This window comes from Cetorhinus maximus, chromosome 11 (genome assembly GCF_964194155.1).
Source record: "Cetorhinus maximus chromosome 11, sCetMax3.hap1.1, whole genome shotgun sequence".
Classification (NCBI taxonomy): domain Eukaryota; kingdom Metazoa; phylum Chordata; class Chondrichthyes; order Lamniformes; family Cetorhinidae; genus Cetorhinus; species Cetorhinus maximus.
The window spans coordinates 107,213,121-107,229,147 of record NC_135889.1 but is presented as its reverse complement, the minus strand read 5'-3'; the positions used below and the strand labels follow the sequence as shown (position 1 = coordinate 107,229,147).

Below are 16,027 nucleotides of genomic sequence, written 5' to 3'. Positions count from 1 at the left end.
GAGAGGCGATCTCATTGAAACTTACAAAATTCTTACAGGGTGTGACCGGGTTATTGTAGATCGGATGCTTCCCCTGACTGGTGAGTCTAGAACCAAGTGATACAGTCTCAGAATAAGGGACAGGCAGTTTAAGACTGAGATGAGGAGGAATTTCTTCACTCAGAGAATGGTGAACCTTCGGAATTCTCAACCCCAAAGGGCTGTGGAAGCTCAAACGTGAGCATGGTCAAGATACAAATGACATCAAAGGACTATGGGGATGGCACAGGAAAGTGGCATTGAGGCAGATGATCAGCCAGGATCTACTTCTTCTCTCAAAATATTGGAAGCTGAGATTCCAATCCCTGTTTTTTTTAAAATGAGACTGGCAAACATGTAATTCAACTCTACTTCAGGTGATGGTTTTACACTGCTCAGGTTTTTCTCTTATGAGGAGCTCAGATAATATAAACTAATTGTATTGCAATTATGAACACTTTTGAATATTCATAATTTTCGCAAGCCATGATATTGCTTTGCACCAATCAAGTAAAAGACATATCATTGAACACGTATAATTGAACCTTCAATCATGCAATACATCGCCATAGTTTGACACAAGATGTTACATCAACACAGAGGTTAAAGGTGACATTTTCATCTTCTCTACCTAAGGGAGAAATTTGTATCGCCTATTTTTGGAGCTTTGCCTGACAAGAGCTCCCTGGAGCCTGATAATGGTGTAAGTGAAAGAACTCAGGGTAGCTTTATGAACTCCTCCAGATGTATTTCCTTGAGATAATGGAAGGGAGTAAGGCAATCTCATATTTTTGATTTGGAACAGAAATGGGGTGGATCAGAATTTCAGTCCAAATTCCAGTTTCCCTGCTGATAAATCTAGCCTCTTTGGTCCCCACAATTTCAGGGCCCATTGTCCATTTTTTCTGCTAAAAGATCTGAAATTGGTAAATTCTGGTATTGCAAAGTAGTAAACACATTCCCATTTGAAAAAAAGCCAATATAACGAGTTTTTATTATCGGTTAGAGGCTTTGGCATGATTATGCTCATTTTCTTCGAAAGCAAGTAATTTTTCAATAGTTTATGTTTCAACTGCTGCCAAGTTACACATTTGTTCCTTCCTTTCTCCGCTTTTCAGAAAAAATACAAAGAAGCTGTTAAGAAGGAGCTCCCGCAGGCTGCTTACATGAAACTTCCTGAGACCCGTGGGACTTCACATGTTAAAGAGGTGTCCAAGTTACTCAGCGGGGTGAGTGTACTACATTCCACATGAAAAGATTGCATCATCAGCTGTCTCTCTATATGTGGTTATACAAAATTGCCTTGGGATGTCATTTTCTCTGAGTTTCTGTATCCTAGCTAATTGGCAGATAGATCAGTTCGGGCCTACTTTCCCCACAACTTCCCAACCAGAATTTTGTTCTTCTGCCGTGACCATCACTGACTGGACCGTCCCATCCTCATCCGTTGCATGCAAATAGTGGATCTTCTTTCTTTCTCTGTTACTTCCACCTCCCAATGTTGCCACAAGAAAGTTGATGATGGGCCTCAGGAAATGGGGGTTGGCAGCCTGAGGTGCCCGCATGGCAGGCAAGTGCCATGCATTAATCTCCTCTCCCTCCATTCTGCCCCCAGTGAGGAGCCCAATCTCTGCCAAGGCCTGGGTCAGTGGGTCCTGGGTTCCCAACCTTCATTATCCCTCACCGCTTTCTGCAATGCTGCTGCACTCTCCCAGCTTTGGAGTTTCGTCCTTTGGCATGTGTATTTTCAGTTGGCAACTTGTCCTTCGGGCTGCATCATGCTTTGAGTCCAAACATCTTAATGACGAGGCAGAGCAGTGGCAGAGATGGAATGAAAAGGAGGCATCTCCAGTACTCTGGTCCCACCACCTTGTGGGACATTCTGCCCCATGTGCCCGAAGATCTGCGGGTCAAGAATCAGCCTCTTCAGTCATGTGAAGACCCAAGGCAGAAACTCGTGACCCTGAGTAGATCAAAGAAACAAAATGACAATGGCAATCTGTATTTATTTCTTTAATACCACGTACAAAATAATCACCAGCTATGATGATGGACAAAAGTTCCAACCCCTCCCCAGACCTGTGGCAGCCACCGCTCTTAGGCCTGGAATGAACTTTTTAATAGCATTAGCTGGGCTAACTCAGTCTGGTTTTCAATCCCCTTTGAAGGATGCATATCTCCCTGCTTCTCACTCCCACTTGGTATAGCGCAAGTAGAACTGAGAGCTTTAGAAGTGGTGGATCAGGATCCATATTTTACCAACGACGAGGTGCAGTAGGTTTGTATATGCTGTGCTGCACTAATTCAGCAATACTGTAACATGAAGAAGTCTCTTGACAATAGTCCAAACTGAATGACCTTCTTTACATTCCTAAATTTCTACCGCCTTCTTGCACTTCTCGTGGAGTTTTTTAAAAAGTCAAAAGTAATAGGGATTCAGGGGGAATTATTTGATTGTTAATATGAATTTCTTTGATCACAGAAACTGTACAAGGAACAGTTTGAGAAAGATAAAGGCAAGTCCTCATATTCCATTATGATGGAACCCCCAGAAGTGAAACACGCCATGAATGTGGCCAAGTGTCAGAGTAACGTAAGCATATAAATAATTTTGCTTTTTTTGGTGGCATGCATTCTTAATATTTCTATTGAAAGAAGTGTAAAGCAGGACTTTCCCTGCAGGCTTCTGGACCCTGATTTAATAGTCAAATAAGGGTCAAAACCCTACAGTGTGGGGGGAACAACACAGCTATCATTTACCACAAATTTGTCAATTAATGGTCATCTGGTGTAGCTTAGAAAAAACCATTAGCCATCTGTTCCTGCAATTTCAATAGATTTCATTGTTATCATTTCCTAAAGATTGTTATTAAAGCTTAGCCCATTATGAATGTTTGGCTGAGTTTCAAAAGCTCAAAATCACTTAGCTCAGCGGGGTAGAGGGGTGGCTGAGTTCATGTTTTGGTAGACAGTTTCAAGAGACTACTAAAGCATTAGCTGTCTCTGATGTAGTTAGTGAATAGAAGTTTGTTTTTACAACAGATTGATCATTGAGAGGATTTAACATTTTTAATGGGTTTCATGAATGAGAGCTTCTTTCAGTAGTGTAGGAGTGAGGACCCTTTTAGATCATTAGAAGTTTATTCTTTCTTCATCTCCATATGGCTCCTGTGATCTGCCCATGAGTGGCTGTATGACATATGAGAGAGCATGGGGGTTGGTACGGAAGTGAAGGCTAGAGGGCCGAGCACTTTCATACAATTGGGCTGATCCAAGGCAGGTTCTAACTAGCCCGCCTCAGCTCTTGCCCATCTCCTCCAAACTTGCTCCAGAGATGGCGGGTCCAACTTCATCCCGCTCCCTGCTTCCCCGGAATGAAAACATGGCTGGCAGGGGCTCTTGTAAAGGAGATGGATCTGCCAAGTCAGGAAGTTTCCTGACTCAAGCTTCCCACCCTGCAGGTGAAAATCTGGCCTGTCCTCTCTCCAATTCTTTTAACTTTAAAATAAAAACCCCCTCAGCAGCCGAGTCACTTTGTGGAGAAGGGCGACGCTGCACAGGGCAGCTTGTTACTGCAGCTGTAGCCAAACACTGGAGACAGTAGGGGCGGGGGGGTGGGGGGTGGTGTTTAATGCCTCAAAGGCTGCCTGGAATGCTAGCTCCCTGGTCTGCTGCCAGGAGGCTACTACCAGGGAGCTGGGCTGTGCACGGACTCCTCCAGGGGCCTGTAAACTGACTGGAAAATTCCATTCATCTGCTGACGATAGACCCGTGATTAGAATCCAAACTGGTTGGTGAAGTCAAAACCAAGACACAGAGCTTTTCTTTAGTGAGAGAGATTATTGAATTTGTTCAGTCTCATAGCTCTCCTCTTACACACCTGGTGTCTCAACTGGCCCCTGTTTATACTCTTTTTACACGCAAAATAAACTAATTGACACATTAAATGGATTGACAGCCCTTTAAAGGGCCCCATAACATAAAAGAAAGCTTTAAAGGAATCTTAACTTAAGTTAAAATGTAATTCCCAGGGCTGATGACACATTCCAGACCCTGCAGTGCCCACCGGTCATGGAAGGCCTCCATGTCCCCTATTTATATGTGCTCAAAGTACTTAATTAAGCAATGGCCTTCACCTGTGTATCTTAACAATGTAATTAATATATCATTAACACCCCCCCCTGCCCCCCCCCCCCAAAATCCCACCTTCAGGGAAGCAGCCCAGGAGCAGAATGGTACCAGGAAACTGACATGCCTGCCAGTGGCATGAAATTCTGTGCACCCCCCCCACTCCACTGTGTTTGAATCCATCAGGGCTTAAAAATTCAGCTGTAGTTACAGGAGAAATGAAGGGGAGTGATGAGATATTTATTTCAGGTTATATAAACATGCGCTAGGGACAGAACTGATTAATAATCAGCTGCAGGTTATTGCCAGATCAATATTTTAGATACACCTAACCGTGTGTCTTTGGGTGGTCTCCTGCTTCCCCCTGACCCCCCCTCACCCAGAATGGGCTTGGGCCAGCATGAAATAAAAGAGTGTTGGCTATTAAAACCCTCTGAGCCTCATTGCTGCGGGTGGGTGGGAAATTAATTCACCAGTGTGGTTTCCCAGCGGAAAATCTGATCCACAGCGCAGAATCGGATCAGATAACGATGAGAAACTGGTCAGGCTGTACCCTTGCAATTGATTCAATTCATGCCTTATGGTCATTCTCAAGTGCCCAAACTAATCTTTATCACTGGGTTTTTGCTCAGCCAGTCTGGTGTCTCCCTCCACCACTCAGTGTCTGTTCCCTTATCTATTTCAATATATTTTTCCTCCCCCCACACTCTGCAAAGTGCTTGAAACATTTTTTACATTAAAGGTGCTATATAATTCCAAATGATTGATTCATGTTGCTCTCTGTATCTATACGGGCAACAGAAGCGTTAGAATATAGGGAATGAGCAGTCTTTTGGAACATAATTATCAAGTAGCATTAATTAGTAAAACAGTCTGGCAGTGACAATAAAATGTTCTCCGTCCCTCAGGTTGAATACAAGAAAGACGCTAAATCCAAACTAGCTTACACATCAGTGACAGATCGGCCAGATATCCTGAAGGCTACTGAAGCTACCAAGTTAATAAGTGATGTGAGTATGTTTGGTAATTTTAATCAATACGCTACGAGCTATAATCCAGGTTTAAGTGCAGCCCATCAGATGAGTTCTGTCTGTTCCTTCAGATCGGCTACAGAACCAAGGCGCGTGAGGAGGCTAGTCGTGGTATAACCAGCCTTGGACGCCCAGACATTGAACTTGCCAAAGAGGTTTCCAAACTTACAAGCCAGGTAAAAACAAAAGAGAACACAAACAAGAAGCTGAAGCACAGATACCTCAATAACCTCAAAAAAACAGCAGGCTTGTGAGATTTGCTTGAGTCTCCAGACTGTCAAACTGTGTTAGCCTATACTGACTCATATATTGTAGCAAGTATGTTAAACTATATTATGCTGTGTTAGAGTGTATCCAAAATTACATTGTCATTGTGTGACAAACTGCAAGAAGAATAAAAGCAACCCAGTAAAATTGAGAGAAAACTGATCAGGGAAAGTCTTATTAGTTATGCAAGATACCGACTCTTGTGGAAGTCACTGTTTTTGCTCCTTGTCTGTCAATTGTAGTCTTAAATCAATAACTACTTTCTCATATCCATTCTTGCACTGTGATTTCTATTGCCTTTCTGCTATGCTGCTAATATTTATTTTTGCAGGACATTTGTAGTCATTCCACGTATTTTTCTTCCAGGGGTTAATTTTGATGTTGGGAGTAGCCAGGGGGACTGTTACTCTCAATCTGACATGCTTCTTGACAGCAGTGAACACAGTCAACTCAATGAACACCTGGGTCTAGTTTCTCTGGAAAAGAGGAGGCTGACAGGTGGCCTAATAGAGATCTTTAAAATTCTGAAAGGTTTTGATAGAGTGTTTCCAATTGAGGGGAAAAGCAAAGGTGCAGGCCACCAATCTAAGATCACCAAGAAATCAAACAGGGAATTTGGAAGAGAGACTGGTGAGAATGTGGAACTTGCTACCGCAGAGAGTTGCTGAGGCGAATTGTATAGATGTAATTAAAGGGAGCTAGATAAGCATATGAAAGAGAAGGAAATAGAGGTTAATGTTGAGTGAAACACATGGGGAAGGATGGAAGAAAGCTAAAGTGGAGCATAAATGCCGCCATAGACAGATCGCGCTGAATGGGCTGCTTTTGTGCTGTATAATTTGTGTAATTCTATGCACTGTGATCGCAAATGATAGGACCAATTGCATGGGCTTAAAGATTAGGACAAGTAATCAAACAATATCAGTACAGACCTTTGTGTGGTAGAGAGACCAGTGATAGCGAACAGCAAAGTGATAGCTTGGACTAACTGGGAGTAATTTAAAGCCCCCCACTGCCCCCCACCAAAATGTGTGGGTTACGGTTGGACGAGAAGCTAAACAGTGAAAAAATCTGAAACAGGACCCCAATTCGTCTCGAACTCGCCCACTTCCAGTTTTAATGAATCCAAGGGTCAGTCATTGAACCTTTTTAAAGGAGGCTGTGTGCCTTCATTTTATCAGTGCTTCTATTTTTAAGACATTCTAGTCAGGTTTCCAGGGCTTCAGGAGACCCAGCAGGAAAAAGGAGGTGAGAAGGGTTGAGTGAGTGCCTTTATAGAACTGCTTGTGGGCCAGGAAGAACAGGATTGACCCGCCCAAACACCATCTTCCCTCACCATGATTTACCCCTGACCACATTCTAACCCCTGACCGCCATCTCCCCACCTCCCCTGAGATCTCCATCCCTACCCCACTCATCACCACCACTATAGCCATCTCCTATGCCTCCCTACATGCCATTTCCTTGACAGCTCCTCATGCTGCAAGTTTTTCTTCCTGACAGGCAGACTGGCGGACTGTCAGGCAAGAAACCTGGAACATAAAGTTAAAAGCTGCATTACATTTGGGAATCCAAATGATTCTTCCCCTTCCTGCACCGAACACTCAGCCCTGTGTATATCAGAGCCATTGCCTCCACTGTAAGCCGTACTGCATGTAGGATTTTGCTATTCACATGGCTGAAGCCTTGTTCTCAGGGCCTGTTTGCTCTGACATTAAGCAGTGGGTCCCAGGCTGGATTTTTAAAATGTAGTGGATAAGAACAAGTATTGCTTACTGCAAGGCAGACTTTCACTTGCTGAGGATGGAGATGGTCAATGTCTGCTGCAGTTCAGAAAAACCCACCTGCCGTGAGAGTGTCCCCTTCGTAAGTTCTTCATTAAGTAGCTAGTCCTCTCAAGCACATAAACTTTCACTTCAGCTGCTCACTGAAGCTTAATGTGCTGACTAGTTCTTTATTATTTGCCTGCTGTTACTTACTGACCACAGGCACAGAGCAATCGGGGTGATTTTAAAGAAAGTGTTAGATGCCCAGAGGTTGAAATGCCTTTGTACTTTAAAAAGAATTTGTATCAATCAATTTGTACGCCTTTTTAGTATTGTATGGAGATCTTGTGGCATCCCAACTCTGAGCCAGAAGCGGCGGGTTCAAGTCCCACTCAGGACTTGATGGCAAAGGAAGGTGCATTCATAACGCCGCCAAAGAGGTTGAGTATCACCTTGTAAATCCTTCCAACATACGCCAATGACAGGCAGTAAGATCGGGAGAGGTTCCTGGTCAGCCGTGTAATGGAAAGAGGTCGGGAGCGGAGGTCATTCGGAGGTTTGGGGGGTTATGGGTGGGGTGGGGAGGAAAGGTGGTTGGAGGTCCGGGGGGCGGGGGGGTGGGGAGTTCCAAGGTTGGGGTGAGGTAGTCAAAATTTCCATTATATTGAATACAAAAATGCCCCTGGGCTACATTAGTTGCTTTTTTTCAGTCTGCATTATTCAACTTCAACCAATTTAATTTTAGGAACTTTCTCTTGGCAAATTAGGAAAGGTACATACAAAGTGATGGCCTCACGATTGAGACTGTTCTGTTATTAGTGCTTTCATTATAAGTGATTTTTCCAGTGGTAGAACTGAGCTCCTAACCCATATCTGCTGCTGCTGTCCGTCTATTAATCTGTTTGTTCCAAGCTCTTCTAGCTCATGCTTGCAATTACATCCGGGCTACCCATTAATTCCTACTGACTGCTGCTCTGATCATACTATCTTGCTACGCTTCGTAGGTGGAGTACACCAAACAGAAACTCAGAGGTCATGGAGCTGCTTCATATGACACTCCTACGATGAGGCTCGCAAAGAAAGCAAACATCCTCTCAAGCAACGTAAGACAAACTTAAGTACCAAGAGCCCCTGTACAGTGTACCTGCATTTTATTTTGTTCCCTTGCCATTTATACAAAATGATCATTTTTTGGGGTTGCCTTTCCAATGTAGATGGAACTCTAATGCCAATTATACTCGCACAATGAAAGCAACTTGATTGAATACTAAGTTACTAAGTGGCAATAAATGGGAACGAACAAGAATAAACCCAGACTGAGCCATCGTCCATGTTTGGTTTTGCGTTCATGTTTTTTGAGCACGATTTTCCCAGTATGATTCTCCACTTGCAACTCCGATGTCCATTTTTCCCAGTGTCCCAACAAAGGGAAAACAGAGGTCCTGTTCAACATTTTTCTTGTTTGAGCATTGGGCTACAAATATATGTCTCACTATTGTCTCCACGGAATTATCTACCGCACAAGAACGTTTTCCTCTTTCTTCAAGAACTGTCAAAGCATCAGAGCCCTCTTGAGCCCCAAAGCTGTCAGTCACACTAATCCATTTCTCATCACTTCCTCAGCTTCCTTCCTTTTAACATTTCATCTTGCTTCTCCTCATGATGTACTTGAAAAATATGTTTTTTTTTAAAGCTCTGTGCTGCATTCAGAAAGATTCTGTATATGCATTGGAACTCAGATGCTGTAACTGTAACTCTGATTTTTTGTTTTTTAATTTTGACTTTGTTCTTTTTCTGATCCAGTGAGACATACCTTGGTATGGACTGAGAGAAGAATCTTCCCACCCAGAACCACCTGTATTTTTCACATGTGGAAATAAAATCTTTTGACTGTTTTTTTTTTCTCTTGAAATTTTACATCCATTTTTGTAGGAATCGAGGATTTTCGAATGGTAAACTTTAACGCCTGTGTTTTGGGCTTTGCACCTGCAGTCGGGAATGGACAATCCAACAGCCTCGCTTCTCGATATTTAATCTGCGCACTCATTAAGATTTAGAAAATAGAGTTAAATATCAACAAATTGACATTGTCTCAGCATTAGTAATTCAGGTCCATGAAAAACTGTCACACTAACATGGCATTCAAGAAGCAGTGATATTGAAAAATGCGCCAAATTGCTTCCAGGAGTCTGGTAACTGGAACAGCTCTACTGGTGCTGAATTTTCATGGAATTACCAGGTTTTTTTTGACTGTCCATTTGTAACACAACAACTTTTTTTACTTCACGCCCATTGTCATTCCTGTTAAACACTTCTTCCCCTACCTATATCCGCATTCATTTGTCCCTTTGTGTTGTGTATTATCAGGTATCCATATTGCCGTATTGTTATTATTGTATTTTAATACTATCAGTATACTCCTCCCACTCTTCTGATCTGCGACCTTAATCCAGAAAAGTTCAACGGGTTTGATTTTTGATCCTTTTATTGTATTAAATTAAAGAGGCTGTCATTTCTATGTTGGGATCATATAGTAACATTGATTTTATTTCATGTGTAGCTTAAGTACAAGGAGAAGTTCGATAAGGAGTTTAAAGGGATAAGGCCGAAGTTTGATTTGAAGGAGAGCTCAGGGTACAAGACAATGAAGGATGCAAACATTCTTGCTAGTGAAGTGAGTATCGAGACACTTCCAACTACAATGACTAAACTGTGTTTTCCAGACTGGTTGAAGATGTGAATACCTTTATCAAGAAAAAAATTGTTAGCTCATAGAAATAATTAGATAAGCACCCACTAGCTGTGAGTTTATGGAGTTAAAAGGGCATTTAATTCCATTCACATAGATACATGTTGATTTTTGATAAAGGTACACAGTCTGAAAAGCCACCTATTGGGAGACCTGAGAACACTCAAAAGATGGTGGAGATCTGGTTATGTCGGTCTTCATAGTTTCTGGGAGTTTCTGACATGCTCCATAAAGCACGGAACATCCACTCAAGCCAGATGTGGTGTAGAACTCCCCTACGCCAGAAATTCCCACTTCCCTGACTGATTTGGGACTCGGCGTATTTCAGGAGGATGAAATGCCACCTGAGGTTGAGATAAATTAGCCTCCAGGGAAATGGCCTGGAGCCCTAAGGAAGGCTGCACCAATTGCCAGCCTTACATGGGGAATGGGTGAGGAATGAGCTGAGGAGAACATGGCTATGGAGGGGCCTCAGCAATCCCCAATGCCAGATGGGCAGTGGACTTTCCCAGCACCTGAACTGGCAGCTGCTAAATTAGCACCCATAGTTACATTCTCACCTGCCCCCTTCACCCTTCAGACTCCAACAGGGTCATTGCTGGAGATTAACAGTGGGATCACATCCCTCAGACTTCCCAGGATAGAATAGGGACAAACATTATTTTGAAGATCTAGGGCCAGATTTTCATCCTGTGCTGTGGAGAACAGGAGAAATTTCAACCAAATGTCACCTGTGTCACCCTGCAAGCTGCATGTATATCCTGCAGCTAAAATACTTCCATATTGGTCCAGAGAATAAAAGTGTCATTCTTCTGCTTCACGTTCCAGGTTATATACAAGCAGGACCTGAAGAAGATGCACAAACCTGTAACAGATATGTCTGAATCCTTACAAATGCAGCATAACCTCTCCACTAGCAAGCTGTCAAGTCAAGTAAGCAGTTGAGCTAACAAATCCATGTTTATGTTCATAACCCTTCCTGTCTTGCAATAATCTGAATATATGAAGCCTTAACAATTTTCCTCATCTCATCACTGACGGATATCCCTGGTAGTGACCTACTTATCCCTTACCCATGGTTGCTCTCATCAGCCACAAATAACCATTTTACATTTTGAACATCATGCCTCACAATTTTTTTTCTGTTTAAAAACTTATGTATTATTATGAATTACTAATTAGCCACTTCACTGGAAAATCATTAGCTTTCTTTGTGCCTTGAAAATATCTTTTTGAACACTAACAAATGACCATTTAAAAAAAAAAATACAATTTCATTATTCTCACCACTTGCTCAGGTAGTGAATGAAATTTTCTTTTGGGTGCGTGAACATTAACATTTTTAGATGATTGGACATCCGTGCTTTAGTAATGGAAAGCGCAGCGTTGACTATAAGCCAAAATGGCACTATGCCTGTTGGTGGGCCAACCATTAACAAACCAGAGTTTCCAATGAATCAGGCGCTAAAGCGATGCTCAAGATTTAACAGGTTATGTGGAGTTTTCATTACCCATTACATTCCCAGGAGTGAAGATGCGGTAATAAAACAGCGTTTGAGGGGGAAAATAAATCAACATTAATACCTCACAGTTCTCAATATCAGTTTTTATGCAGAGTAATTCTGAACAACGGCATAAACTTGCATTTATATAGAGCCTTTAACATGTTAAAACACCCCAAGGTGCTTCACAGGACCATTATTAAACAAAACTTGATCTCGAACACAAAGAGATATGAGGACTTGTGGCTAAAAGCTTGGTCAATGGGTAGGCTTTGAGGAGTGTCTTAAAGGAGGAGAGACAGGTGGAGAGGCAGAGAGGCTTAGGAAGGAAATTTCAGAGTTCAGGGCCTAGGCTACCAATATTGGAGTGCAGGATATTTCTGCATAGGCAGGTCAAGTGGAGAATCAAAGGATATAAAAGCCAGGCTTCCCTGGAATAACTTCTATTGGCTGGTCACCTACATGTTTCCATTGACAGAGAGTAGGGTGCAGTGTTTTTAAACCTTTGGTAAACTAAGAAAACAACTTCAGAAAAAGGAGGCCAAAAAGGAAAGTAGGAAACAAAGCAAAGCTTTAAGATTTGTGGAATTTGTGGAACACTTTAAGTGCAATGTCAGTTGTGGTTCAGTTGGCAGCACTCTGGCCTCTGAGTGAGAAGACTGTGGGTTTAAGCTCCACTCCAGATGTTTGAGCAGGAAAATCTAAGCTGACACTTCACTAATGGAGTGCTGCAGTATCAGAGGGGCCATATTTAGGATGAGAGGTTAAAACAAGGCGCTCCCCCTTCACCCTCTCAGGTGGACGTAGAAGATTCCATGGCACTATTTCGAAGAAGAGCAGGGCAGTTATCCCTGGTGTCCTGACCAATATTTATTCCTCAATCAACATCACAAAAACAGATTATCTGGTTACTGCCACATTGCTGTTTGTGGGAGCTTGATGTGCACAAATGGGCTGCCATGTTTTCCACATTATAACAGTGACTACACTTCAAAAGTACTTTGTTGGCTGTAAAGATCTTTGGGACGTCCTGGGTCATGAAAAAGACTCTATAAATGCAAGACTTTTTTTCTTTTAAGAAAACTCTGCAAGAAGTTCCCAACTGTAGCTACTTAAAGAATCTTGTCGGATTGAAACATTTTCTCATCCTTAACAAATACCTTAAAGGCTTAGAAATATGTAATACACAAAAGTAATCATAGGCAATTTACAGGATTGATGTCCACTAAAAATTATTTTTTATATAATAGAATTGTTTCTCTGACTGTTATAGAGTATATTATTTTTGCTCTCTGCACAGTATTAGGCTTTGCAATTGTTAGTTTATTTTTTAAAAATCTTTTCTTCCATGGCTCTTAACAAATCACCATAGTTGGTCATCAATGGAAAAATCAGTTCAAATGAAACTAGCTTGTTAATGGTTGCTACATTAGCTCTTCCAACAAAATGGCAATTCTCAATAGCTGCTTTCATTTTCATTTAGAAATGTCCATAACCATTGTGTGTATTCCCATGTGACATAATTCTTCATCCGCATCCCATTTTTTGATCGGATTTCTTTTCTTGCCTCTCACATTTTATTGTTTAACGGACTACTTTTTGTGAGCACCTTTTCGTAGATGGGTCACACTATTCAGAGTCTGTAGTCTCTCTGTTATTGAGGTGGTTTTTGACCCTCCCATAGTACCAGTACAAGAAGGAGTTTGAGAAGAGTAAAGGTCACTACCATCTGGTGTCCGATTCACCTGAACAAATTCATCTAAAAGAAGCAACTGAGTTACAGAGCCAAGTAAGTCAACTGAAGAAAACTGAACATATATTCATATGTACATGTGACTTTACCCTATGCTGTGCGGAATAAGTTATCCAGTTTGCAGAAGAAATGACCTGTAGCGAATTTCCAACCTGAACCAAGAAGAAACCTTTTTCTGTAGTCCGTATTTTAAAGCAGTAAAACTAAAACATAATGCCAGAATATTCTTTCTGCTTTTGTGGTGCTTCGGAATTTAATATAATCGCTGCTTTTTTAAAAATTGTGTCTTCTCCCCCCTTCTCATTTTGCACAATATTGCCTTAGTGTCCTCTCGTCATGCACAAATCCCTGGCTGAAGCATGACCAGCTAAAGGAAGTGTGGGAAAGTGTTACAATATCGGTTTACTCCGACTTTATCTTCCTTATTCTAAGAGTTTGTCTACAGCTTCCATTGGAACTACTTCCAGACAGTTAATCTGAAATGGAGAAATTACCACATAGGAGGTCATTGGGGTGAATCTAAAGATTACTATTTGATGTTACAGAATGATAGAGGACTAATGGATTGTACCATCATATTGCCAATGGGAGTGGTGGTTTAACAAAAAATCTAATCTGGACCTATATGAAGTATAGTGAGTGTTGATTTACAACACATTGTAATGATTAGAAAATGTTATATTTCATAATAGAAAATTATATCAATTCCTATTACTTTGTTTGCAGCCCTTTAGTTCACGTCTCTTCCAAAACGTAGTGCGATCTTCCACATTTCAATGTTTCTATGAACACGGTTTCATTCCCCTTTCTTTTACCAAATATTGAGTTAGAGTTAAATGAAGCACACACAAACAATCAAGAGGGAATGTAGAGTATTTTGGGGGTAGAGGAAGAGGTCAAAATGCCATTACAAACTCTTGAAATGGGGTGTGATGTAAAAGTGTGGACTGCAACTGCAACATGTAAAGTTTAATCAGTTGTGGAGAGTAATCATGACGTATATTTCAGATCAAATACAAGGAGAGGTACGAGAAAGAAAGAGGCAAGGCGATGTTGGACTTTGAAACACCCGTTTACCTCACTGCGATGGAAACCCAACACATGCAGAGCGAGGTAAGGTCAAGGAATGGGAGCATTACCCCAGAAAAACCTATCTAGGGTCCTCATGTTGGTGGTAGTACTGTTGAATGGTGTCTGTCTTTGAAGAGAAATACATAGGATTTCTGAATGCCAGTTTTTTTGATTCTTCAGGCAATTTCTATGGCCTTTGGAGAATGTCACGTTTGTTTGGAAATGTAAAGGAAACTTATATACAGGTTACGCCAGACTTGTATTAAGTTTTATAACTGTACTCTGTCACTGTTGTAAATATTAAAGGGCGATTTGCTTCCAAACAGCTCATCTAATCTTCAACTATTTTGATTGCTTGCTCCTCTCCCACTGGGGCACAACTGAACATTTTTCACCCAGGTGATCAAGACATGCCAAGCTCAATATCTGCAATGTCTCTTAGCCAGTCAGCGAGGGGCAGACTTTCTGTAAGGTGCTGGAGAGAACAATTTGTTCTGACACTCTCTCTGCAAAGTGCTCAGGATTACAATAATAAAGATAGATGCTGGGTCAAGGATGTTTCTGTTTCTTTCACATTAACTATAAGTCAGTATACTTATAGCAAACTATACAAGTTTCCTGTGGACATCAGCCAGGTTCCAATCTGGCTGTTTGAAGAAAGGACTGTCATGTGTAGGGCTGATTGTCCAGACACATCATACACCATGAGCCATAGAATTATTGTAAGGGAAGATCAAGACAAAAAGGAAAAACATGAAAGAGATTTGTTTCCTAAATGGTGCTGACTCATTAATGGGCCAATTGGGAGAAAGGTATTGGCACTGTTGGGATCTTCCTGACGCCAGACAGACCTCCCTGCTGAGCCTGGAGCCCTGCAATTAGCTGGAAACGGTAACCCGTCAGCATGCCAAGAGGCTATCGACTCCTCCGTTCACTCACCCCAGCATGGACCCACTGGGATGCAAGGGCATAACTACAGCCGCAAGCCATCCTGTGGAAGGATTTCCCCCTCCACAACTGTGGCCAGTGTTGTAGAGAGCGCTTCCATTTAGAAATGCTCTCGCAGTCTTCAGCCTGTCTCAGCAGTGCCCACCTCTTCCGGAGGGGCTCATGGTCAGATATCAATGACTTCCTTGCACCTCCCTTAATTGGACGGGGCTCCCGGAGGTGGTTTCTTAATTGGGTACCTCTGGAAGATCACGACCGATGTGTCACTATGGTCAACCCAGTATTGAGGCAGATGTTGGAATCGCAACTCATCTGGGAAAATTCAGCCCACCTGCTCACCAAGTGTTGATACCTCAGAAGTAAAGAAAGCTGGCTGAACTAAGCTGTTAAATAAAATGTCTAAGGGGCTGCAAAAGCAGGAACAGATATAATGGATTTCAAGTTACGAAAAACCTCACAAAAGCTTTCAACTTGTTGACACAGCTATACAGAAGGGAAAACATTGCTTGATTAACAGCTTTACAGGCTTTTTCTATCAGGTCTGTTTTGCCAATGGCACAAGGTTTATTTACATAAGATAAAGAGGTTTCAAGTGCTTATAGTTTCTGTTATTGATACTTTAAAGGTCTGGTTGATTGACACTTGTGTAGGGTTGTAGCGACAGCAGTTTTATTTTAAAGAAAATTATGAATGGATTTTTTTTTTAAGCAGTTCCATGTATGCTATTATTACTAAAGGGTTAATTGGACCTGTGCAGATTGTTTACTGGGTGAATGATCATGAAAGTGCCATGA

General features: G+C 41.8%; 1 protein-coding gene across 2 annotated transcripts in view; it reads left to right on the top strand.

Annotated features, from left to right (window-relative positions):
• The window catches only part of neb (nebulin), a 279,762-nt gene that overhangs the window by 216,726 nt on the left and 47,009 nt on the right, over positions 1-16,027 (top strand). For both annotated transcript variants that reach the window (XM_078552563.1, XM_078552562.1), the window contains 9 exons: positions 1,137-1,247; positions 2,501-2,611; positions 5,055-5,156; positions 5,249-5,353; positions 8,215-8,313; positions 9,771-9,884; positions 10,788-10,892; positions 13,146-13,250; positions 14,223-14,327. In XM_078552563.1, the coding sequence (XP_078408689.1) occupies positions 1,137-1,247; positions 2,501-2,611; positions 5,055-5,156; positions 5,249-5,353; positions 8,215-8,313; positions 9,771-9,884; positions 10,788-10,892; positions 13,146-13,250; positions 14,223-14,327 (957 nt within the window). The remainder of the gene's footprint in view (positions 1-1,136; positions 1,248-2,500; positions 2,612-5,054; positions 5,157-5,248; positions 5,354-8,214; positions 8,314-9,770; positions 9,885-10,787; positions 10,893-13,145; positions 13,251-14,222; positions 14,328-16,027) is intronic.